General features: G+C 46.1%; 1 protein-coding gene across 1 annotated transcript; it reads left to right on the top strand.

The window, feature by feature from the left end:
- The first annotated feature begins 1,342 nt into the window (after positions 1–1,342).
- LOC130402351 (tripartite motif-containing protein 16-like) lies at positions 1,343–17,679 on the top strand. The gene is given in 21 exon segments (XM_056606505.1): positions 1,343–1,503; positions 8,911–9,002; positions 9,262–9,614; positions 11,057–11,152; positions 11,665–11,898; positions 12,324–12,483; positions 12,811–12,849; positions 12,968–13,000; positions 13,400–13,444; positions 13,593–13,646; positions 13,789–13,821; positions 14,055–14,112; positions 14,500–14,556; positions 14,672–14,754; positions 15,360–15,494; positions 15,923–15,958; positions 16,227–16,298; positions 16,835–16,900; positions 17,099–17,195; positions 17,231–17,575; positions 17,577–17,679. Coding segments are annotated over 21 exon segments (2,352 nt in total).
- The last annotated feature ends 10,087 nt before the right edge of the window (positions 17,680–27,766 follow it).

The raw sequence follows: 27,766 nt of genomic DNA, 5'->3' as shown, positions 1-27,766 counted from the left end.
TTTATCTTTCTGAAACATGCTTTGCACAGCAAAGAGAGCAGACTTTATCTGCTTCCGCACAAGGTTTCATTGATTGACGCGCACTTTCTAGTGTACAATCATTGGTGTAAACATTAAAAACGCAGCGTTCCATTCATTCATTCATCATCTATCGAACGCAGAGGCTGGGCATTGACACACGGCTATTGCTGACCCGATGAGGAGAGCTTGGTCTGGATGATGCGTAGGCCTTTTTGCACTGCCAAGCCGGTTCGGTCGCAGCTTGGCTCGCACAGTGATTTCACTTTCACTTTCTCTTATCCCAAGTTTCCCGAGGGGGCGCGGGTGCGGGCTTTCTTGGTTGACTGGAGAAGACGGGGCTGCGCACAGAGTCTAGACCTCTTTCGAATAATTTACATACTCCCGAATGTTTTGATTTTTTTATGAATTTTATGCTGTGCTACAAACTATTCTGCCTTTCGATTTGTATTTCAGTGAGAAATGTCTTTATTAACATGATTAAAAACTATTCTGCCTTTCGATTTGTATTTCAGTGAGAAATGTCTTTATTAACATGATCATGCTTTGTATAGTGAAAGTAAAAGAATAAATAAAAAAGTGCATTATTTTAAATGGGTGATGGGACCGTAACTTGGTCCGGACCCGGGCCGCGGCCCGCCGTTTGGAGAGGCCTGCTGTAGACCCTCGACGAGGTATCTAAAAGTGTCATTTTGAATGCAGAACATTTAATGAAGAGCTTAGTATACTGATTCATGTTGGCCTTCACGCCATCCAGAGCACGTTGAGTTCAGTTATAATAGAACATATGGTTTTAGGGGGGCTTATTTAGGCCTATATCGCTGAATAAATCTTCGATCATTAAACCTCTTGTCCTTCAACGCAGTTTGTGTTTTGCTTGTTGAACCATTTGTAGCTTACATACAAATATGTCTATGAAACGTAGCTTTGACTTCAACAGCAGACGTCACTTCATCAACCCCTTGATTGTAGTGATTTCTGTGGACACACACACACACACACACACAGTACACACACAGTACACAGTACACACTCAGTACACACACACACACACAGTACACACACAGTACTCGCACAGTACACACACACACACAGTACTCACACAGTACACAAATACACACACACATAGTGCACACACACACAGTACACACGCAGTACACAAATACACACACACAGTACACACACACACAGTACACACACACACACACTGTACACACACACACACACAGTACACACACACAGTACACACACACACACACACAGTACACACACACACACACACACACACATGAACGTGCAGCACAAGTCCAGAGTGCCGATGTAAATGATTTCAGTCTCAAACTCGGCGAAAAAGGCTGTGGCGCTCCAGAGGGGGCGGGGCCAGGACCGGGAGACCACGCCCCCACCCGGGCCGCGCCTCACCGGGGGTCCTGGGACTGACCCCGAGACCGCCGAGACCGCCCTGCGCCACGGCCGCACCACAGGGCGGACCCCCAGGACTGCGGGGGGGGGGGGGGCGGGGGGCGTTAGTTACCGTCATGTTTTGTATTTATTTTGTCACCATTATTGTTTTATAGGGACAAACATTAACAAATGTCCCCTACTGGGGATTGATAAAGTTCTATCTATTGAACAGAAATAAATACTTGTGCCGTGTTCCAATACCCGTACTGTCCGTACTTACTAGCCAAATTTTAAGTACGTAGTACGTTCCAATTCAGATCTGGCGAAAAGAAGTATACTTCAAGGACCCGGATGTCGTACTACTTAACGTAGTAGATAGTACGGATAGTATACTTCCTTTAAGTATACTCATGGAAGTACGGGTATAGGAACACGGCATTGGTCATACATAATGTTTGACCAATGCTGTGTTCCAATACCCGTACTTCCATGAGTATATAAACTTGAGGGCCCTGCACAAAAATACATGAAAACATATATGTTATGTATACAATATAAAAGGGATCTTTTGAAAACAAATGAAATGGGCCAAAGCAAATAAAGAGACGGTCACCTTCCTCAAGAGGGATAGAAGTGATGGGTTTGTTCCAGAAGGGTGACGTCATGCATTGGTGACCCTGTGGCGGAGGGAGCCCAGTGTCAGTGCTGGTGAAGAGAGGCACTGGCTGTCTGCCACAGGAAGAACGACAAATGGATGCAATCAAATCACATTTCTGTAACTTTGAGTTGGGCTAACATAGCATGCCTGCATACAAGCTGTTGGGTTTTTAGACTAGCTGTAGGCCTAGCTGCTACTGCACACACACTGTCAGGATGACATCTACTGTATGCTATATGTATTTATGTTTTTATTTTTTATGTTGTGTATTGGCTGTTTTGACTACGGTTTGCAAACCAAATTGCCCCTCGGGGTCACTAAAGACTACACTACTACTAATACTACTAGTTCGATGCTGAATCAACGGATTCAAATGAATCGTTTCTCTTTTTCTAAATGTAAGCTTTTACATGATGACTGGATATGATTTGAAGAGTTTGGTTGGGCGTGAAGGACTAGCGGTCAAACGTGCACGGGTTCTAGCGGAGTGTCATGGAGTCTCACAGAGATACGCTAACCCTTAACCTCCAGAGGTTTGCCACGCATCAACTCGCCCCAGATTTCCGTATCCAGCTCTCAAATTTGAGATGCAAAACATTGTTCGGATTAGAGTTCTTGGCCTGCATGCGATTCCACGCTGGTGGAGGATAATAACAAACATACAAATTAAGAAACATAGTGCCATTTCATTTGGAACCGTTTTAAAGAAGTGCATAGATATTTTTCCGTCATTTTTAACTCTTGGATGTCAAACAAAAATAGGAATCGGAGAATCAACCCTTTCAGATTTCTCAGAAATACTGGGCAGTACGTGGCCAATGGTCGACTATAAAAACGACCTGTCGCAAGCCCCTCGTCGTAGACGGGTAGTTCTCAATGAAATGAACAGACGGGTTAGCGTTGCAACGATTTCATTCGTGCAGCCCGGGAACAAAACGGAAAGTACAATACAACACAGGTTCTTCCTCGATGGGGTATTAGGGTGAGGGAGGGGCCACCTGGTCAGACCCGTCGTCGTCGGGGTCGGGGTCGGCGGCGGGGGTACCCCTCCCGTCGCCTCCGGCTCACTCCTGTTGAAGGGAAGCGTCCGGTCGTCAGTATAGCGTGCAGCATTAGTCCGCCGTCGATACTCTCTCCCACCAGTCCTCTTCCTCGCCTCCCTCCTGTCCAGCCCTCAAGACTCTTTGCCCGTCTCCGTCCCCAATGCCCGTGACCGCCTGGACACGCTCGATGGGCGATCTAGCGCGGCTGCGCGGAGGGGTATGATACTATCTTCCGTTTACTTCCTGTCCACGGGGAGGGCGTGGCTTGTCTCTGGCCGCCGGCGTGGGATTGCCACAGGACTGTCATGAAGAATCGTTCTACATTGTGTTTATTTACCATTGTCTGGCACGTGGCGCCGTTGACGTGCAACAGGATGTAATTCTCCCAGTTGTTCTTCACTCTTGGAAAGCTGACAGATGGATGGGGCATTTCTAACGGCTTATAAACACATTACTTCTATGACTCATAACATATTCATATTTCATACATCTGCATCACATTGATGTGATTCAGAGTGTAAATATCTGTTGAATAACATCTTACTAACTGAAGCTACCATGTCAGCTAACACCATAAGTAGAAGACAATTCTATGGAGAACACTCATGAGTATTGTCATTGTTTTTATTGAGTTCCCCAGCAGCAGAAATGACATATGATGCATGTTGGACATCAAAATAGGACCAATTAAATGAACACTTAGCCAATGGTCAGATCCTGAAAATCCTGTATACCTGAAAATGCATCCATTCCTTTGTTTGAATCAAATGCATTTTTATTAATTATACTTCTGAAAAAAAGTAAAACGTTATGGCTTGCAAGGTGCTGTAGGTGAGATATGAGTTGTAAAGAGAGAGCAGAAAAGAGCAGAACAGGAGACATCCCCTCACTCTCTGCTCTCCCTCCATATGTTTCTCCACCTTAGAGTGGAGAAACAAGTGTTCATTTCACGCAACTGGGATGAAGAAAATATAGATATACCCTGAACCAATCGGAGAAGAGATGCCCTTATTGGTCAGGAATGCCCTGGGAGCATTTTAAAAAATGTAAATGATCTCATACAGAGGCAGGCGTGGTCAACACGAAACAGATATTATCAGAGCGCACCAATAACTGACCGAAGTGTATGATCCATGGGTGGATTACTGCACGGGCACACCGGGCACATGCCCAGGGGCATGGCCCGCCCCACAAGTTACTAACAGTGGGGCCCAGGGCCCCACTGTTAGTAACTGAAGTAGACTGAGCCGCCCCACACTGGAAAAAGCCTTCTGTTGAACCAATTAAAAAAAACAAGGGTAATGGTTCACATCTATATTACATAACTTGAGCCAATGACAAATATATAGCTTGCCTCAAACAATATTTCCTATGTTCATAAAAACAAAATAATACAACTTGGCACCAAGTATAATTCTATTCTTTGAATGAAGTTAATACATTTAAATCATATGTTAAATCCTAAACAAAAAAATATTGATTCACTCCAACAATTGGTTCTCATTTAAGAAATATCTTTTAGAAAAGTCGTCAAAAGTCACCAATAGCAGCTGAAAAAGAAGCTAGATTTGTCGCTTGTCGCTGTTTTGAAAAAAAGTCGCCAAAGGGGTCTGAAAAGTAGCTAAATATAGCGACAAAATCGCTAAGTTGGCAACACTGCGGTTTGATCCAGTAGTCGTAAGCGTCTTTGTATTTAATGCGCATGCGCAGGCTTGTACGTAACCTTGAAATTGTACATTTGTCTGTACAAATATTTTTCGAAATTGAGCTCCTAATCAAATATAACAGTGTTTTAGGAAGAAAACAAAAAAAAAATATTTGTATTGAATGACAAAAGTATTAATCAGTTGAATACACAACCTTAAAATTGTACATTTGTCAAAATGGATATTTCTTAATTGAGCTCCTAATTAAAAATATCTATATTTCACAGTATTTTGAAATAAAAAAAAGTTATTTTAAAAATAAAACAAAAAATGTTTATTTGAATTGAATTACAAAATAATAATCAGATGAAGTACGGCTTAAAACCCTTTTTCCAGTGCACAAGTTACTTAGTTACTCATTTTGCACGGAACAGAGCCTGGAAAAACTGTCAATTACTGTCAATTAATGTAAGGAACTGTTCGTATTGAGTTGCTTTAAGTCGTTTTTATTTGTGGTTGAAAGCGGTGCATTCGAAATTCGTTCAAATCACCAAAAATTATGTATTTTTTTTATCATGTTTTGGTTAAATAAAGATGCATTTATTTGTAATAATTATTGTGAGGTTGCCTTTCCTGTGCTACAAATCCTGCTGAGTTGCAGGTATAGGCCAATGACTTATTATCGCCAATAAGTGTGTGTGTATTCTGGGTGCGTGTGTTTACGTTGGAAGGGGGGGGGGGGGCCTGCGGAGTCCACGTGCCCAGGGGCCCGATATGTCATAATCCGTCTATGGTATGATCCATATTCATGTGTGTATGTTCCTTACCATCATAACAGATGAAATATAATTTGGTCGAAATTCCATCAGTGTACCACTTGCTCTGACGATGTCGAACAAACATTTCAGTGTTGCTACTTCCTTCGAAATTACGGTACTTTCTCTCTCCCTTTTGGTAGAAGTCTTTGTCTGCCAGTGACCAAAACCACTCTTTATGACCCCCATAATGAAGGCCGATCCACAGCTCATCATGAGCCTTGTCCGCACTCAAGCCCAGCAGAGACTTCATTGCCCCCCATGTCGTCTATGGTGGCCATGTCGTAGCCTCTCTCTCGGCAGTACCTCTGGGCATCAAACCAGGATTTGGGGGTTTCAATCAAACAGTGTTGGCGGTAGTCGGCACAGAAGGACGGGACACACAGTCCTGGTAGGGTAGATAATCACAGGACTTGCTGAGATTCATTACTGAGACATTCCTCTCTGATGCACACACCTATCAGTAAGGAAACATCCACACTGGAAAAAGGGTTTTAAGCCGTACTTCATCTGATTATTATTTTGTAATTCAATTCAAATAAACATTTTTTGTTTTATTTTTAAAATAACTAGCGCCTCAAGGCCATGAAGCGGCGAGAGCCGAGCGGGAAAAAATGATGATGATGATGTATACAAAAATATGTTATGTTTAAATGAGAAACAATTGTTTGATTAAATTGTAATCTTTTTGATTGGATAAACCAAATTATTTCTGATAGATATTTCTTAAATGAGAACCAATTGTTGGAGTGAATCAATATTTTTTTGTTTAGGATTTAACATACGATTTAAATGTATTAACTTCATTCAAAGAATAGAATTATACTTGGTGCCAAGTTGTATTATTTTGTTTTTATGAACATAGGAAATATTGTTTGAGGCAAGCTATATATTTGTCATTGGCTCAAGTTATGTAATATAGATGTGAACCATTACCCTTGTTTTTTTTAATTGGTTCAACAGAAGGCTTTTTCCAGTGCAATCACCAACCTGAGATTAGAAGAGTTTGTATCCATTCCATAGCATTCATGTCTGCATAGTAAAAAAATTACCTTAAAGTAGTACACTTGTAAAGGATGACTTCAGGATTGTGCAACCTGGACCCAATTTTATGGAATGATTTGGACAATAATCTCTATATGTGAGAATGCTGCAGTTGTAAACAGCTAAACAGCCTTTTACATTTGGGCAATATTCCTTGTCAATGTACGTCTTTTAACATTGTGGAAGTAATTCCTACAGACAAATACAGCTTTTTTCTTGACCTTTCAGCCTAATCCTGTCTGTTTGTTATTGTGTCCAACCAAGTCTCACTCAAGGAGAAGTATCGCGGGAGTTCAGGAAGAGAACGGTGGAAAACGTGAATGAGAGCGGGAGAAAAGAGAGTTTGTTTGTTGGAATACAGAAAGCGTAGCTCAGTGTTGTGTTTCAGATTTGGATGAAGGAGAGAGGAGATATTAATGACCATAGGGAAATGATCTGCAACAATGAGACTTCTGAGCAAGAGTATTCCTTGAGGGAGACTTGGTTCGGCACAATAAAAAACAGACCGGATCAAGCAAATATGCAAATAGGTGTATGCAGACCTGTATGCAAATAGGTGTGTCTTTACATAGTTATATTTACATGTAGTCATTTAGCATGAAGGCACTTTTATCCAAAGCGATTTACGACTAATGCTGAGACGATTCTGGGTTCTAGCAGTCCGTCTATCATACAGCAGAACTTCTGGTGGGAGATGGCACAGAGCCTGGGAGTTACCAACCTGGTTTCCCGTTTCATTACAAAGATATTCGAACGAAGAAGTGGATGAGATGGATGGCCGGGTTTGTGTTAGACAATTACGTGCTCACAGATCTCTGCCTCCACCACCTTGATTGGTCAAAAGAAATATGAAGCAGCACAATGTCTTGAAATAGAACCTGTGTATGTGTGGTTATGTGTGTTTGTGTGTGCATGTCTGTGTATATCTGTGTATAATAATGTGTCTGGTGTGTGTCTGGTTTGTGTCAGGTGTGTGTGTGTGTGTGTGTTTCTGGTGTGTGTGTGTGTGTGTGTGTGTGTGTGTGTGTGTGTGTGTGTGTGTGTGTGTGTGTGTGTGTGTGTGTGTGTGTGTGTGTGTGTGTGTTTCTGGTGCGTGTGTGTGTGTGTTTCTGGTGCGTGTGTGTGTGTATGTGTTTCTGGTGTGTGTGTGTGTGTGTGTATGCGTTTCAGGTGTGTGTGTGTGTGTGTGTGTGTGTGTGTGTGTGTGTGTGTGTGTGCATGTGTTTTTGGTGTGTGTGTGTGTGTGTGTGTGTGTGTGTGTGTGTGTGTGTGTGTGTGTGTGTTTCAGGTGTGTGTGTGTGTGTGTGTGTGTGTGTGTGTGTGTGCACTGGAAAAAGGGTTTTATGCCGCAATTCATCTGATTATTATTTTGTAATTCAATTCAAATAAACATTTTTTGTTTTATTTTTAAAATAACTTTTTTTTATTTCAAAATACTGTGAAATATAGATATTTTTAGTTAGGAGTTCAATTAAGAAATATCTATTTTGACAAATGTAAAATGTCAAGGTTACGTACAAGCCTGCGCATGCGCATTAAATACAAAGACGCTTACGACTACTGGACCAAACCGCAGCGTTGCCAACTTAGCGATTTTGTCGCTATATTTAGCTACTTTTCAGACCCCTTTGGCGACTTTTTTTCAAAACAGCGACAAGCGACAAATCTAGCTTCTTTTTCAGCTGCTATTGGTGACTTTTGGCGACTTTTTGAGGTGAAAGCACTACGCTTGACCAGAGTGAAGATGACTCACTGGCGGCAGTAGCTCAGGTGGTAGAGCGGGTTGGCTGGTAATCTGAAGGTTGTTGGTTCAATCCTCGGCTTCACCAAGCAGTGTATCGAGGTGTCTTTGGCAAAGCACCTAACCCTGACTGATGTCGCGATGTGATGTCGAATCCAGACAGAAGCGCCTCAAGGCCATGAAGCGGCGAGAGCCGAGCGGGAAAAAATGATGATGATGATGTATACAATAATGAGAAACAATTGTTTGATTAAATTGTAATCTTTTTGATTGGATAAACCAAATTATTTCTGATAGATATTTCTTAAATGAGAACCAATTGTTGGAGTGAATCAATATTTTTTTGTTTAGGATTTAACATACGATTTAAATGTATTAACTTCATTCAAAGAATAGAATTATACTTGGTGCCAAGTTGTATTATTTTGTTTTTATGAACATAGGAAATATTGTTTGAGGCAAGCTATATATTTGTCATTGGCTCAAGTTATGTAATATAGATGTGAACCATTACCCATGTTTTTTTTACTTGGTTCAACAGAAGGCTTTTTCCAGTGTACTGGAGCGAGGCCGACGCCACGGGCACCTACAGCTGCCCGCAGTGCCGGCAGGCCTTCAGCCCCAAGCCCCACCTCTCCCGCCAGGGGCGGCCCCAGCACATTTGGCGCTCTAGGCGAGGGGGGAGGGGGGGGGGGGTGTATGAAGCGATTGTTGACGGGGGGGGGTGAAGCGAGGGGGGGGGGGGTGATTGTTGTTGACGGGAACACGTGGCCAATAAGTGATTTATTTTTTTTTTTTTTATTTTTTTCTCGCGCATTTTATATTTTGCGCCCCCCCTCTAGATGGCGCTCTAGGCGGCCGCCTGACCCGCCTGTAGGGAAGGCCGCGCCTGTCTCCCGCAACACCATGCTGGCCGAGGCCGTGGAGCAGCTGCGCACGTCGGCGGCCGTGCCGTGCGACATGTGCACCGGGCAGAAGCAGCGGGCGGCGGTGAAGAGCTGCCTGGTGTGCATGAGCTCGTACTGCGAGAGCTACCGCAAGCACCACCAGGGCCAGAAGTCGATGCGGCAGCACGAGCTGATCGGACCCACGGGCCAGCTGGCCCAGAAGATCTGCACGGAGCACAAGTACCTGCAGGAGTTCTACTGCCGGCCCTGCGGGCGCTTCGTGTGCTGGCTGTGCACCAGCAACCAGCACAAGGGCCACGAGTGTGTGTCGACCAAGGCTGAGCGCGTGGAGAAGCAGGTACGCAGGCCCTGGGAGGGGAGGGTTATGTTGTGGGGGGAGCAGGGGTTTGAAGGGACGGGACGCAAGGCAGGGCAACTTTATCTATGGAGCGCTCTTCATACACGAGGCAGACTCAAAGTGCTTCGCATTGAAACCTAGTCATTCAATAAAATAAAATAATAAAATAGATAAGTAATAGAAAACAAAGGAAAATATAAAAAGAAGGTGCAATGTGTTTAAGATTTAGCAGAATGCAAACTTACAATAAAGAAGACGTAAGTCCTGCAATTGTTGGGGGGTTTGGCATGGTCGGAAGATTTTGTTTATAAGATGTATGACTGTTTTTTTCTACTTGTGGCTTTAATGTCTGTCGTTGCTGTGCTCTGGTTATTGTAACCTGATGGTGAGTGATTTTAATCTTGGCCTTTGGTTTTCAATGATTGAATTCTCTCCACCTTATTTGTTTGTGATATTCTTGTGCTTCTGGTAAAGGTAGGCTACAGCACCACTGTTCCTGGTCAGTAGAGTATTTCCTGTTCCGACCCTTCCTTGTTTTGTTTAAAGAATAAGGAACAGACGGTGCTATGTCAAAAGGGACGAAGCGGTTTATTGAGACTGTGATTATGAACCTTTATAAACTCCGGAGTGTGTTCGACGATAATCCTGAAGGAAAGGCCACAAACTCCATGAGTGTTTTATTCTAGCGTTATCGATCACAGAAAGTTGTTGTTCATGTGTAATAGACAAACACACACACACACACACACACACACACACACACACACACACACACACACACACACACACACACACACACACACACACACACACACACACACACACACACACACGCCTACTCAAGCACGCCACTCAAGCACGCACACACAAACAATCACACAATTCTGTCCACGTAGCAGAAGTGACACGTCTATATTGACACACCCATCCAGATTCTATTTCTAGCCCATGGTTCGAATGCTAACGACCTTCAGGACGTCGTTGGCACCAGCGCCGTGGAGCGTCGGCCGTTGACACTCCCTCTCTGATGGGTTTCATTGGGTCATCAGTCACCCATAGGTGCTAGCTGGGTGCTGCTCCCATTGTGTCTCCCTGACATGCGGGCAGCGCCCGGTGTCACAGAACACTCCAGACTGCAGTCACTTCCTCCAGCCTCGCCTTCTGCTTTTACCTGTGTGTGTGTATTTTGTAGCGCTGTCAAGCGATTCAAATATTTAATCGCGATTAATCACATTAATGTCATAGTTAACTCACGATTAATCGCATATTTTTTTCTATGCTAAATATCCCTTGATTTCTTTGTCCCATTAATTGTTCTCATTTTAATGCTCTAATCAACATGGAGAAGTGCATCGGCTTGCCTTGTGCAAATGTTTTTTTATTGATTTGTTCACATGGAAACATGACAACTGTTGTTGACATCGAACTTTGTGCCTTTCCAGAAAGTTCTGACGGGGCTGCAGGCTGAGAACCACCAGAGACTTCAGGAGAGAGAGAGGGAGTTGAAGGAGATGAACAGAATGATGGAGATCATGAAGGTATAGCGCGCTGCGTAGCAGACGGTTAATTATGTCATAGCACATAATACTGTTTATTATGGTATTGCATAGCATATGGTTTGTTATGGTATAGCTTAGAATAGTTACGTTTATTATGGTATTGCATAGCATATGGTTCGTTATGGTATAGCACAATCGACTTCATTATGGAAAAGCAGAGCAGCAAAAGGCTTATTATTGTATATGAGGCATTAAGCTCATAATAATTAAGTGCAGTGTATCACAATAAAAGTATGAACTAAATAACAATGCGTGAATAAAATTAAATCGTATTTCTATAGCCCTTAATCACAGGTAGAGTCTCAGAGGGCTTAACAGGCCGTATATTTATGAAGCCCCCCTGGCCCGAGCCCCCCCCCAGAGGGCAAGAAATAACTCCCTTAGTTAGCAAGGAAGAAATCTAGAGAAGGAACGCAGAGTGGCACTTACTGACACAAAGGGCACCGCACACTCGCTAACACCTCGATGAACCCCCACCTCGTCCCCTGCAGCACTCGGCGGAGCGCGTGCGCACCGACGCGGAGCTGGTGCTCTCGGAGCTGCGCTGCTCGGTGGAGCGGCTGCAGACGCTGGTGGAGACCATGCTGGAGCGGGCAGAGCTGGACAAGATGGCGGAGGCCCGCGAGGTGGCCGACAGCCTGGCGGCTGAGGTCAAGGAGCGCAAGAGGCGCGAGGAGGAGATGAAGGATCTGGTGCGCTGCGAGGACCACATCCACTACCTCCAGGTAACGGGTAGGGTGCTTTGTGGGGACCTCACACACTTCCTCCAGGTGAAGAGAATGTGCTTTATGGGGACCACATCCACTACCTCCAGGTAAAGGGAATGTGCTTTATGGGGACCACATCCACTACCTCCAGGTAAAGGGAATGTGCTTTATGGGGACCACATCCACTACCTCCAGGTAAAGGGAATGTGCTTTATGGGGACCACATCCACTACCTCCAGGTGAAGAGAATGTGCTTTATGGGGACATCATCCACTACCTCCAGGTAAAGGGAATGTGCTTTATGGGGACGACGTCCACTACCTCCAGGTGAAGGGTTAGGGTTTAGTTTGATAGGAGAGTGGTCAGGGTTACATCTCTCGCTCTCCGTGCTCTGCAGTACTCTCTGCCATGACGTGTGTAACGTTGCTTCACGCCTCCCCCAGACGTGTGAGGAGCTGACCAGCCCTCTGGAGCTGGAGGAGCTGCCGGGCGTGCTGGTGAACCTGGAGGCCTCCTTCGACCCGGCGAGAGAGGCCATCCTGGACCTCAGGGAGCACGTGGAGGACCTGTGCAACGCAGAGCTGGGGAAGATAACCAAGAAAGGTGGGTAGCACACACACGCACGCACACGCACGCACGCACGCACGCACGCACACGCACGCACACACACACACACACACACACACACACACACACACACACCAAGCATGCAGGGACACACACACACACACACACACACACACACACACACACACACACACACACACACACACACACACACACACACACACACACCAAGCATGCAGGCACACACAAACACATAACCATTGCATTGAACGAATCCATCTCTAGTGACACGTTATTAGCGAGTTCTTTGATCTGTGGTTTTAATTGCAGCCTAACTTGTATCGTATACATTCTTCCTTTCAGTAAACGACACAAGCCTGTTCACGCTAGAGGGAAGCAACTGTGAGTTCCTGAGGATTATTTGAATTTACGCAGAATAACACACGTACATGTTGGTTGCATTGCTGTTGTGGGACAAAGTTGTGGATTGATGCCAACCCATTGTCCCTTTCTCACCTAGCTAACCGCGGTGCAAAAGGAGGCTTTCTCAGATGTGAGTATTTGGTTTCACATGCATTAAAGAGTTCAAGCAAAAAAACACACCCACGCACACACATATTTTAAATTGCCGCACACAAAGCATAACACAGGTTATCGTTGTGTTTGATCAGTTTAAATTAGTGCTATGTGGAGTCAGCTGGCACTTTTCTTACTCATTCATCGATAAACAAAACCCCTTCATTAACTATGGTATTTATAAAGTAGCATTTTCTAACCACAGTGTGTGTTGAAAGCATCTTGACCACTTTCTGTGGTCAACGCTGTGGTTCTGTGTGAGACTTCATTTCCTTGGCCTGGGGCAACAGCTGGAGTGCCATCACCCTAGACCCAGGAAATGGAGTCTCACATTCATCCATTCATTCATTCAACTCTTCCCTCGTCTCCTTCCCAGTGTTTTCAGGTCTAGGCGCCCGCACTGCGACCAGTCGTCCAACAGGTTTGGTCACTCTTCGATTCTATAATCACGCCACTACTGCTGCACTGTCGTTGCTCTGCGTTAGCTTCTAGCTTCGCTGCGTATTGTTTATCTTGTACTAAACGATAGAACCATTCTTCCACATGTTTTCCTGCCGCTCGTCCCTCAGCGACCTCCCCGAGCGTGTCAGTAGGGGTCCGGACGCCGGACAGGAGAGGAATTGGTGGGCGGACATTTTGAACTCCAAAAAATGAAACTTGAGTTCGCTGCCGATCTGAAAGTTGTGTCTCAATATCATGAGTTTAGAATTAATAGTTGTGTTTACTCTTGCATGCATTAACATATCTGTTTTTTATTTATCCTAGGATTAGATGTGAGGGGTAGGGACCCACCACGAGGTAACACGTCTGTCTGTCGGTCTGTCGGTCGGTCTGTCGGTCTGTCGGTCTGTCTGTCGGTCTGTCTCAGAGGAGAAGCTCTGAACATCACACCATGCAAACTTACTCATATCTCTACATATACCTTCACTCAAACATTAATTTATTCAAAAATGAAAATAATCCCTCACTCATTCAGTCTCTCGCTCACTCATTCACTCATTCACTCCCTGTGTGTTTCCCTTTGTCTCCAGGAAGCTCCCCCAGGCCCCAGGACGGACCGAGAAGAGAAAACCGGGGATTAGAAAGCAGGTAAAATAGACGCACACACAAGCCAATGAATTCCCATCTGGAATCACAAGCCCCGCCTCGACGTCACGCCATTGGTCAAAAAAACCTCTAAACCGGCTGTGGTCAGAAACCACAAACCAGTGTCAATCAATCGAAAATGTAGAGGTTTTTAGCGGCACCTTCGTCCCCTGCATGGCTCTGTTCCAGCTGTTCCTTGAGCCACATTAATTTAGCAGACAAGTCAGGATGTCTTGCTGAAGGGCGCCACAGGTAAGGCAGCTGACAACAGGGGATCAAACCCAGTACCATGTGACCAGGGACTCAAACACCCAAGCCACTACACAGACCTCATCCTGCGCTGAACTAACAAACCATGTCGTCGTCGTCGTCGTGCCCCCCCCACCCCAGCGAGGGAGAGCAACAGCAGGCGGCCCAGCCCGCGGCCCAGTCCGACTCTGAGCCGCCGTGAGTCCGAGTCCGAGTGGAACGGCCCCCGTCAGACCCAACCGTCGCCCCCGGCCCAACCGGACCCCCCACGCCCGACCGCCACCGCCGCCGCCGCCGCCGCCGCCGCCGCCGCCGCCGCCGCCACCGCCGCCGTCCCCCCGGCTCCCGTCCCGGCCCCCGTCCGGGCAGCCAGCCCGGCCCAGGCCATCGCTGGATGTACGGTGCCGAGTCTTTCACTGCTTGATGTCATGTTTTATTGACGTCGTTTTGACGTTAAGCGAGAGGATGTTTCAACGTGGTCGATTTTGGCCGACGATTCAGTGCGTTCTCAGTGGCAGCTCCGTGGTTTTTTCTTGCACCGATTCCTCAATGTTAGTTCAGTGATCGATTCTTTTGAGGTTATGATTGTTCATTTAAATTCAGTGATTTCTGATGGCAGTTCAGTGATTTCTTTGTGCTTAGTCAATGCTTTCGGATGGAGTTCAGAGATTTTTTTCTAAGAGTTCACAGATGGTTAAGATAGTTCGATGACTATTATGCAAGTTCACCAATTGTGATTTCAATGGTTTATGTTTATTATGAGGTTTTGGCTTGTAAGTTCAGTGATGTCTTGATGTGAGCACGGTGGGTTACATGTAAGTTAACCGATTTCTGATATTAGTCTTAAAAGTTAATTCTGTGGTTTTCAAATTGGTCTCCTGTGCCTCAGGTCGCGGTCAGAAGGTAACCTGTGCTCTAGTCGAGCCCAAGGTGGAATATATAAAAGTAAGTACTACCCTGTCCTTTTTTGTCATTCTTTGTCTCCCTTCCCTTTGGTCTAGCCTTCAGCCGGATGTCCTCCATCAGCAGCCTCTTCCGCTCCCATCGCCGTGGCAACGCCAGGGCCACCCCTGTGCCGGACGCGACCCATCCAGCCAGCGGTCGCAGCGGTCCGTCGATCAGAGGCGGGAACCCATGTGAGACCTGGCCTCTAAAGTACCGCAGTATATGAAGACAATCCATTTAAAACTGTGTTCACGTTGGATGTCAGCCATCTGATAGCCAACAGCCAATTGGCTGTCCGTTCTCTTCTTTGAATTGACAGCCATGTTTAGTGGCCGGCAGATTTAGTTAAAATGACCCAAGGCCTATCTCTGAGGCATCTCGAACAACACAGGCAAACCAGAACTTATTTAGTGTCAGTTATGTTTTACGTTGGACTGGCTACAAGATGTTATAGGTTTTATTCAGATAGTTTGAGCGTAACGCGAAAATGACATCATGACGTCACAAATCCCTTTTTATTTGGCAGACTATTCCATGTAGTCTGTTTTAAATGGCATTGTATGACAGTGTGGATATTTGTTACTGTGCTTAACTGTCTGTGCCTGGCTCTGCTTCACAGGGGGAATAGGCACTCTGTCTGAAACGCTGACAGAAGGTGAAGCATTTTATTCTTCACGTGTTCTATGTGGTTCTGAACGCACCCCAAGCTCTGGGTGATTGTTCATGTGTTCCCTGTTATCAGTATACAAGTGGTTAAAAGGTTAGTTAATGTTAATGAACCACCCAAAAGGTAATTTTAGAAATTTACCGTGTACAGAAAAACGTATTTCTGTCGGTTAGTGAATATTTCTTATTTCATGACGTGCATATGAAGCACATATAATGCACGGTTACATTTTTCCTTTCTCTTTTCCCTTTCTCAGTTAACCCCGGCCTGTTCTTGGATTCACCCTCCCCAGACTTCATGCCGAACGACGCCCAAGTGTTCCCAGCATGTAAGCCTCAATTCTTCTTCATTCTTGTGTTCTTAGTTATAATTTCACCCAAAATAGAGGGACTCAATTGGACTACCCCATCCTGGGCAGTTAAAGGAAATGGGTTGTAATTCTCCTTCCGGACCACAAGGGGGCGCATCTGCTGTGTTTCCACTCCAGGAAGCGCCGTTTGAGTTGTCAATGTGTTCATGTGGGTTAAGACCGTGGATGTCTTATAATAAGGTTTGGACAATGTGCTACTGTTTCTCCCAGCGACTAATAGGTTCGACGAGATGGACTCTAGTGTGTGTGTGTGTGTGTGTGTGTGTGTGTGTGTGTGTGTGTGTGTGTGTGTGTGTGTGTGTGTGTGTGTGTGAGTGATCTTGAAATGTCCACAGTTGATCGATGTATTTATTTTCCCCATTTCCTCTATTATGCATGACGTCTTGAAAACATACAAATCACCTGGGGTAGGGGTTTGGGGGGGGGGGGGGGGGGGGGGGTGTTGTTCCCATGGTAACGGACATGGTTCCCATGGTTGCTCCTCTCCATGACAGTGAGGGAGATCAACCTGGACAGCATCCAGGCACCTGAACCCAGAGGCAGAGAGGAGTTCCTTCAGTGTAAGCACACACACACACACACACACACACACACACACACACACACACACACACACACACACACACACACACACACACACACACACACACAATTGTATACATTGTTATAGTGGGCGGGGGGGGGGGGTTTATAAAACCCAGTCACTTTAAAAAGCACAGAGATACACAACATCCCATCTATGCTCCTCCTCCCCCTAGACGCCGTCCAGCTGACCCTCGACCCCGACACGGCGCACCGGCGGCTGGCGCTCTCCGACGGCGACACCAAGGCCACCCTGCAGGCGGTCGCCGCGCCCGGCGGTCGCCGCGCCCGGCGGTCGCCGCGCCCGGCGCCGCCGACAACCCGCAGCGCTTCGACGGCTGGACCCAGGCGCTGAGCCGCGGCCTGCTGGGCGGCGGCGGCCGCAGCTACTGGGAGGTGGAGTGGCGGGGGCGGGGCTCCTCGGTGGGCGTGGCCTACGGCTCGCTGGCCCGCAAGGGCGGCGACGGCCAGGCCGGCTTGGGCTACAACGCGCGCTCCTGGAGCCTGGAGCTGTCGGACACGCGCTGCGTGGCCATGCACGACAACGAGAGGCGGGACATCGCCGTGGGCTACTCGCCGCGCGTGGGCGTGTTCCTGGACCCGGCGGCGGGCACGCTGGGCTTCTACAGCGTGGCCGACGGCATGAGCCACCTGGCCGCTGTACGCCGCGGTCGGGGTGGGCGTGGGCGTGGGGATGGACTTCGCCCCGGGACAGTTCAGCAGCAGCGCCGACAGCGTCAAGCTCTGTCCCATGTGAGGACGCGAGGTGATGGGGGGGGGGGGGGGATGCACGCCGGGAGGCTCTGGACACGGGGGGGGCTCGCGGAAAAGAAGTGTGACGTTGGGGTGTGAGGGATGAGTTAAGGCTCTGTTGTGGTTCCAAGGCGACTCGACCGCAACGACCACGTAGTAGACGCTTCGACGCAGTCGTGAAGCGGTTTTGGTCCAGTGTCGGGTTTCAGCGAGGGGACCAATCACAGCCCTTGCTGCTGCGACGCCTCAACGGAAGGTGACACTTTTTTTTGGGAGGCGCACGTCAGGCCCTTGCGTCTGACCCAAGGAGGGTCCGCAAGGACGTAATGGGTCCGTAAACCCACCTGCGTTGCGTCGACATGGACCCGTAACTGAGCCTCTAAGCCCCGCCTCTTGGGCGAAAACTGTTTATTTTCTGATCATCGTGCAACAAATTTAAAGCAGGTACCTTTTTGTTCAACAAACATTCCAAGAGCATGTCTTTAAAACCTCTACTTCTTCTAAAACTAATGACAATTTGATGTCATTAGTCAGCTCTTCCACGATTCTCACTTTCCTTTCTGATTATTTTTTTTTGTTTAACGTCACTTTCATGTCTTCCCATGCGAGGAGCAACAACATCAGAACAAACAAACGAGTCACTGCCATTCATTTCCATGGATTTATTTTATAAAAAAAAGAGGCAACCGAACGATAGGACGTAGGCAGGGTGACGTCACCAGGCGGTTCATACCACCACAACAAACAAACAAACCAACAAACAAAAACAGAAGACAGAGGTCCGTGTGTGGATTCGACCACGAAGGTTCTGCGAGGAAAAAACAAAGCTGTGTGGGTGTGGGTGTGTGTGTGTGTGTGTGGGGGGGGGGGGGGTCCACCTGGCATGGGTTTCTACATGTGTGTGGGGGGGGTCCAACTGAGAAGTCACACCTCACACGGCAGTTGTCAAGGATCAAATCAAATAATGTTTACTTAAAGGACAGAGTTTCCTGTGTTCTCATCAAAGAGAAGAATGCATGAGGGGATCTCTGCTCCCTCGTGCCCGGGATACCCCCGGCACAAAGGTCAACGTTGGCTAACGCTAGGAACAAGTAGAGCGGCTAGACGATGCAAGGAATAGGAGACGGAGCTTATACGATGAAGGGGGAACAACATGATAGATGTTTCCATCCTACATCATGTGTGGAGCAGAGCTGATCTCAGCCTTTCTGTCACCTGAGCCACGGTGTAAGAAGTCCTCGCAGTAGACAGTGTGTCGGACTTCAGCTGGCGCAGCTCTTGGGGCGGCGCGGGTTGGTCTCCCCTTCAGGGGACTGCACCTTGGGGACCTCTGGAGGAACGCAGGCTGACTTCCATCCATTGGATCATTGTGTGTTATGTTTTATTGTTTGTTGTGTTATTGTTTGTATGTTATTGTACCGTTATTACCCAAATCTAGGACCATAATTGTTATAAGTTAGAATAGAAAATAAAGTAAAAAATAAAGAATAAAGATTCTGAAACCCTAAACCCTCTGAATACTGAGTGACATCACGTTACAATGGTTGTAAACTGTGCTGGTTTGATGAGACTCAAGGTGTGCGTTGTTGAATACCTGCCTGTAAAGGGTTCAGCAAGAATCCAACCCAACCAGATAATCACGGAAGAGAGGTGAGGGAAGAAAATAACCCTGCTATTATAGAAACATAACCATTGTAAATGATGACCCTACATAGACTATACTGTTCACTGTCTGTTTTCTCCTCAAAACCATTTATAACCTTTAATGCTATAACAATAACAGCTGCAGTCGGGTAGAAATGTTTAAAGGATCTATGTTAATGATAATAATCCATAGACTATATTTTTTGTAGTTTCTGCCTTTGAATAATGAATGACGTGTAACAATGTTATAATAATATGTTTCCTGATTTAAATAAAAAAGTACACTTGACAGACTTCCAGCTCTGTCTGGAGACATGATGTCACAGCAACATGACAAGGAGTTCAAACACATCAAAACACCCTCACCCTCACCCACATGGAGGCCGATGACTACATGAATAGGAGCCATGGAGGGTCTTCTATTCATGTGTGGTGTTGACATCACACTCATGGGACCATAGCAATCTGTTTTTGGTAAAAAAAAATATATTTCTGCACAAACGGTAGCAAGTGACCCTCACACAATCATGAGAGTATCTCATCCAGATAGAATAACGTGTGTGTGTGTCTGTGTGTCTGTGTGTGCGTGTGTCTGTGTCTGTGTGTGTGTGTGTGTGTGTACGTGTGTGGGTTTTTGAATGTGGGTTTGTGGTGATGGTGGAGGGGGGGGGGGGTATAGGAGTTTGAGTGTACGTGCTTTGTGTGTATGAGTGGAACGGTAGACGCGGTCGTTTGAGATTCATAAAACACAGCTTTTGGCCGTGATAATATATTATATATTATATGATATAGATATCTATGTATAATATAGGTTTCTAAGAGCCATTGCGATACATCCACCGTAAACAGCGCATGGTACCGTGGCTACAAGCTGCTCAGGGCCAGGTGATAATATATATTATATATTATATGATATATCTATGTATAATATGGGTTTCTACGAGCCATTGCGATACATCCACCGTAAACAGAGTGCATGGTACTGTGGCTACAAGCTGCTCAGGGCCTCTCCCCCACCCCCCTCCTTGACCTGCCTTGACACGCCCACCGAAACAGCGCGTTTGGGGGAAGCTCAATGTGCGACTGGTTCGGAGTGGCTGTAACTCTGCACCACGGCTGAATTTTGGGGACGTCTTTGAATACTGTGTTTGTGGCCCACTAATACCTATATTAAAGCATCCATAAAATAGCATGGCATGGGATCTTTAACAATTGATTTAAGGAAAACAGACGCCTCTGCAATATAAATGGTTTTGCCAGTGCCTGCAAATATACCAATATATTGGTATATTTGCTTATTGTGTTGTAATCAAATCTGTTATTATGTAGACCAATAATCAGTCAATTAATATTATGATGCATGACATTTTTTTCAAAGCTTCATTGAAAGTTTGCAATCTACAAACAAAAGCAAACAAACATCAATCATTGCAAACTTTCAATAATGCTTTGAGTGGCCACTGTTTAGAAAAGCGCTGTATAAATGCAGTCCGTTTACACTCTCTCTCAGTGAAGACAAGGAAATTAAATATAAATAATATAAAAGAGTCTTTTGACAAGGAATTTGACAAAGCATTATGCAAAACATGTAACAGAAACCTCTCTCTCTCTCTCTCTCTCTCTCTCTCTCTCTCTCTCTCTCTCTCTCTCATATAAATATATATAATACAATTAAATCTATAAATACAATTTATGTATTTGTAACACTGGACTGGGCCTGTGAGTCAGAGTTCAGCAGTGGAGAATACTGTGGTGGATTTCTGCCTTCAGCTCAACCTTAATTTATGGCCGATCAAGGGGAGGGCCGGAGGGCCCCTCCCCCCCTCGCCCCTCCCCCCTCCCCCCGTGCACCTGGACTGCTGCTGCCTGACACAACAGCGGTCTCTTAAAATAGCTGAATCAATTCATTAGTCAATCAGAAGTATGTAAATATCTTCCCGGTGGCGTAAGAGGGCGAACAACGTGTCCTTCAACATCTACGCTTCCAGGCGATTGCAACGGTGCACATGAGCATATTCGAACATGTTTAATGGTAGTAATTAGCTGTCGAAATTGGAGGCCTTAATCAATAATGATCAGCTATTGATTTGCTTCCCGATAGAAATTTGTGACAAATGACATGTTATTTAGCATCTACACGTTGAGCTGAGTCCAATGACACCAAGCATGACACTCTAGCAAATTGTAACATGTATTTTACATGGTAGACCTATGGTCTAGGACATGATCTCGGTGTGGCAAGAGGGCGAGCTTGATCTCATTGGAGGCGGGCTCAACGTGTAGATGCTAAATAACATGTAATTTGTCAAAAATCTCCATCGGGAAGCAAATCTATAGCTGGTCATTATTGATAAAGGCCTCCAAAATCGACAGCTAATTACTACCCCGAAACATATTCAAATATGATCATGTGTGGCACTGTTGCAATCGCCTCGAAATGTAGATGTCAAAGGACACCTTGTTTGCCCCGTTAAGCCACCGGGAAGATATTTTCATACGTTCTAGAAGTCTGGGGTCAAAACGTCAAAAGGAGCCGGCACCACGCCGCTTATGAGATAACAAAAAGTGAATGTGTATTTCTCTAACTTTTTGTCATTATTAAAGAGGCCTGATTCTCAGATATGCATGTTGGATGGCTACGATGTAGGTCTGGGAAGAACTTCAGGCTAAAATCTTGCAAGCGAGCCGCTGTGTGTGATGCAACGAGATGGAGCACTTGCTGAGTCATTCCCTGCAGGGCTGGAGCCACAGGTTGATGGTATGCGTCCTTTGAGACCCCCTTTGATATATAAGCAGTGTTGGGAATAGCGTCGTTTAAAAGAACGTCGTCTAAAATAATAACGGCGTTATGTAACGCCGTTATTATTTCAGTAACGGGGTATTCTGACTAATTACTATTTCCGTCGTTACAACGCCGTTACCGTTACTGTACGAAAAATGCAGTGCGTTACTATGAATTGATTGAATAAACTGCGTAATCCGAACGCATCCCTGGCTCCAAACACAAGCTGCTAGTGAGGAGACCGGGTGGTTTAACAACGAGATAAGCGATTATGATTGGCTAAGGCAGAGTCATGTTTCATGGTGGCCAATCGGAGCCAGTGTTTTTACACACAAGCCAGGACACGCGCGCCACACACACGCAAACGCACACACCAAACCGAATCGATGAAGCAGCAGAAATGGCGAGTACGGAGCAATCAGATGAAAAGTTGGAATTTTCTGAAGTATCTGGCAGATGTTCCACAGCCTTTGCAACCAAGCAATTTGAAATCCAGGCCCCATCCACACTAACCCGGGTAAATGTAAAAACGCCCATCCACAATGAAAAAGATCACCGTCCACACTATCGTTTTCATATCGTTTTCACAATGTTTTGCATCCACGTTCCACACAGAAATCATTTTGATAAACAGTTGTTGTCATGGTTACGTTACTCCGCCACCCCTCTCTGTTAAGATTACAGGCGCACGATCAGATGATATTCACAGTTGATCAGCTGGTTAATCATTTTCGACCCGGTCTTGTCCAGAAACGCCGCTCCAAGTAGGCGACGGTTTGAACTGTCGTCTTTCGTTTTTTTATACCATCACTTAAGAACATTAAGTACAGCGCTCGCCTCCGGCGTTGGAGCAACGATTATGTTTGACTCAATATGTCGAGTTGTTTCTGGAGATAAATTAGTACAATGTACAGAGAGATCCTCATTTGCATTTCACCTGCCATTCTTTTGATGAGCTTCTCGGTCTATAGCGCAAGCTTGTGGCAGTGTCATGGCAGTGTCATGGCAATCGAACGTCATCGTTTCTGAAAGCCTCCGTCTGTCCACACTACAACGCGAACCCATCGGTTTCACATTTATCCACCTCAGCGATCGTTTTCGAAAAGCATCGTTTTCAGCGTCGGAATTCTCTGTTTTAGTTTGGACGGAAGGACTAAACGGATGAATATTGATGCATTTGTAGATTTACCCGGGTTAGTGTGGACGGGGCCTCAGTTGGAAGCATATCAGGGCCTTGAATGGGCAGTTCAACCATTTAACACATTCAGGCCAAGTGAAAACTGCTCAGAAAAATCCAAATCTTTCACATATAGGAACTTTCTTTTTTTTAAAGTAACGCAAATAGTTACTTTCCCTGGTAACTAGTTACTTTTATTATAGAGTAATTCAGTTACTAACTCAGTTACTTTTTGGAACAAGTAGTGAGTAACTATAACTAATTACTTTTTTAAAGTAACGTTCCCAACACTGTATATAAGAGACCCTAAGGTATAGCTTACTTGAAAATGTTTTCAATTCAGTCACCTATTGCTTTACCTTTAGGGCTTCGGCCTCCTAATTGATCATAATTGAATGAGTCTTTTTTTTATATATGTGATACCACAACCACTGGGACGTGGCAACAATTATCCAAATCAATATGGGGAAACGGGGGGGGGGGGGGTACTTGTGGACAGTAGGAGTGTAAACAAGACATAAATAGGAAGCAAACTCAGGAGATGGAATGACCGCTCACAAATATTTATTTAATAAATTGTTTCAAATAACCCTGCCTCGTTAAATCAACGAGTTTGGTGTTTTGCTTTAAAAAATAGGTTATAGAAGAAGTATAAACTGCAGAAAATAAAAACATCCTAGGGGCCTTTTAAGGAAAGCTTGGAATATCTGTCTATTTTTTAACCATCGGACCCCAGTTTACGACAAAAACAACACAATTGACCGCAGCTCCTTTGCCGCGTGGTTTAAGGATTAGAGGGGGTGGTCGATAGCAACCACCATAGCAACCATGACGGTCAAGTGACTGGATGCAGCCCCGTTGAAAAAAATAGAATACCACCCTACACACTCAGGAGATTAATCAGGAGATTAATGATGTTTAAATTATTAGGACCTCATCCTCCTCATCCTCATCGTCATCCGCTTATCCGGGGTCGGGTCGCGGGGGGAGCAGCTCAAGCAGGGGGCCCCAGACTTCCCTTTCCCGGGCCACATTGACCAGCTCTGACGGGGGGATCCCGAGGCGTTCCCAGGCCAGTGTTGAGATATAATCTCTCCACCTAGTCCTGGGTCTTCCCCGAGGTCTCCTCCCCACTGGACGTGCCTGAAACACCTCCCAAGGAAGGCGCCCAGTGGGCATCCTTACCAGATGCCCGAACCACCTCAGCTGACTCCTTTCTAAGTAAAGGAGCAGCGGCTCTAATCCGAGTTCCTCACGGATGGCTGAGCTTCTCACCCTATCCCTAAGGGAGACGCCAGCCACCCTTCTGAGAAAACTCATCTCGGCCGCTTGTACCCGCGATCTCGTCCTTTCGGTCATCACCCAGCCCTCATGACCATAGGTGAGGATAGGAACGAAGATCGACCAGTAGATCGAGAGCTTTGCCTTGCGGCTCAGCTCTCTTTTCGTTACAACGGTGCGGTAAAGCGAACGCAATACCGCCCCCGCTGCTCCGATTCTCCGGCCAATCTCACGCTCCATAGTACCCTCACTCGCGAACAAGACCCCGAGGTACTTGAACTCCTTCACTTGGGCTAAGGACTCATTTCCTACCCGGAGTAAGCAATCCACCGGTTTCCTGCTAAGAGTCATGGCCTCAGATTTAGCGGTGCTGATCCTCATCCCAGCCGCTTCACACTCGGCCGCCAGCCGATCCAGTGAGTGCTGAAGGTCACAGGCCGATGATCCAATGAGGACCACATCATCTGCAAAAAGCAGTGACGAGATCCTCAGACCACCGAACTGCAACCCCTCCCCACCACGACTACGCCTCGATATCCTGTCCATGTATATCACAAACAGGATTGGTGACAAGGCGCAGCCCTGGCGGAGAGCAGCACCCACTGAGAACGAAACTGACTGGCTGCCGAGAACACGAACACAGCTCTCGCTTTGGGAGTACAAAGATTGGATGGCCCTGAGGATAGACCCCCTTACCCCATACTCCCGCAGCACCTCCCACAGTTTCTCCCGGGGGACCCGGTCATACGCCTTCTCCAGATCCACAAAACACATGTAGACTGGATGGGCATACTCCCAGGCCCCCTCCAGGATCCTTGCGAGAGTGAAGAGCTGGTCCGTAGTTCCACGTCCGGGGCGAAAACCGCATTGTTCCTCTTCAATCTGAGGTTCGACGATCGGCCGAACCCTCCTTTCCAGCACCTTGGAGTAGACTTTACCAGGGAGGCTGAGAAGTGTGATACCCCGGTAATTGGCACACACTCTCTGGTCCCCCTTTTTGAACAGGGGAACCACCACCCCGGTTTGCCACTCATTTGGCATTATTAGGACCATGAAGTCTTGGTAAAAAAAAAAATCTGAGAAACACTCCCATTCAGAATGCATTAGTTTACATTTCGTTCTTTGAAGCACGGTTATTTTTATTTATTTATTTATTTTCAGTTTTTGAGGAGTGGCTTCAAAGATGCAAATTTTTCTGCAATAATCCAAAATCCAATGGAAAAACCCGTTGGCTTTTTGTCAAGGGAACGGAACCGACGGCGACGCTCCCGGGTTGGCCAACACACGTCATCCCTCCACCACTCTATACTGTAAAAACACATGTTCAAGTTGAATGATAATGCATGAATTTATTCTTTATTAATATGCAATAGTAACACGGTAAATAAATGGCAAAAATGGGCTGAGAACGAATTTGTATTTACGATATTGTAGTGACTACATTATGGGTTCGTGTTTCCCTCTTACTGATCGAGTGGGAGGGAACTGGTCAGGAGTCACGGGGGCTAGGGGGACGCGTTAGGCGGTTGCACGCGAGATCTAACCATGCACTGTGACTGATTGTTCTGATCTGTTTTAATGGATTAAACGGTTATAATTAAGTTGCCTACGTCCTCCTTTTCCTCCGGCACTACAATATTTTCAATAAAACGTAATCACAGACAAAATACGTTTTTTAGACAAACGTAATTGAGAATGCCGAAAAGTTCTCTGGGAACGTAATTTTGATGAGAAAGGGTTGCTCTGTCTGTCTTGGTCTCTATAGCAACGACCTCAGCTACCCAGCACTGATCAAAAAAACGATTGTTTCTCTCAATCAAAGCACAAAACAGGACAACTGATGCCCATAAACTTAACCCATACATGTTGTGTAGTCCAAGGCAGAAAAAGCCTTGGACTTTCCTATCGCCAACATGCCTCTGTATTCGGATATCTCAGGCACGGAGACTGGGAAATGCACAGACTACACCAAACTGAAACAGACATTGGCTTTAATTGAAACGAGACTAGCAGCAGTAGAAAAATGCAAAGGACTATCACAGGATACAGTGCCGATGGGTGAGTTTGCTGAGCTCACTCAGATACAGCAAGATGATCAAAGCTACACTGTATCCTTCCCGAAGCTGGACAAGAGAGAGACAGTTCCAGCTGCGTCTCACTGGCTCAGAGTCGGCGCTAAGCCAAAGCAACATACCAAAGTGAATCAACAAGTTCACTCAACACCAAATGCTAAGCTACCCAAAGCTAAAGGTACATGTATCAGCCGGATTAGCCCGTCACTCAAATCAACCCTGCCACTGAAGAACCGGTTCCTGCCACTTCAAGAGTCCACGAACGCGCCTGCCACCGATGCACCCCTGAGCCCCGAGATGCGTCCGGACGGACAGTGCGGACAGAGAAGGAACAACCAGTCGCCACGGAGGCGGGCTGCGCATGTGTCTGCCACCGTCCAACAAGGGCCCATCTCAGAGAAAGCAGATGAACCAGACACTCTGATTATAGGAGACTCAACTATCAAGGATATAACCGGTAAGAAGATCAAAACATGCATCTTCCCATATGGAATGGTTAGTGATATCAACCATAAACTAGCCAAAGTCATATTGGAGAACCCCAAAATCTCACAGATTATTTTGCATGCAGGATTTAATGATGTTCAAAGAGAACAGTCAGAATTTCTGAAGAGGGATTACACTGATCTATTGGATACACTGGACAAAATACACATCAAGTGGACCCATACCAACAGTTGACAGGGGAATAAACAGATTCAGTCGTCTACTTGCACTGAATACATGGCTTTCCAGAGTCTGCAATGAAAGAGGAAGGGACTTTATTGACAATTTCAACTTATTCTGGGGGCGCAAATATCTTTTCAGAGCAGATGGCCTACACCCAAACAGGTTAGGCTCAAAACTGTTGAGGGACAATCTTCTCTTCTCGCTTTACGCACAGGCCACAATCTTGCCATGGTCTGACGCACAGGCCACAATCAGAGCACAGGTTGAGAAGAAGCGAGACTACAGCCTCCCCCACACAACTACTCTGCCACTATCTGACACACAGATAGCAGACAGCCCACAGACCTTGAAGAGAGACAACAGCCCGCCCGACGCCATCAACACTGTGCCCTCCCCCATCGCTGATGCTGGCTTGGCGAGGAACGGCCACCCCCCTCCTCTGCATTCCCCCATCGACGATGACCTC

The sequence above is a fragment of the Gadus chalcogrammus genome, chromosome 2 (assembly GCF_026213295.1).
Source record: "Gadus chalcogrammus isolate NIFS_2021 chromosome 2, NIFS_Gcha_1.0, whole genome shotgun sequence".
Classification (NCBI taxonomy): Eukaryota; Metazoa; Chordata; class Actinopteri; order Gadiformes; family Gadidae; genus Gadus; species Gadus chalcogrammus.
The sequence above is the reverse complement of the archived record's forward strand: the minus strand, read 5'-3'. Positions and strand labels throughout refer to the sequence as shown.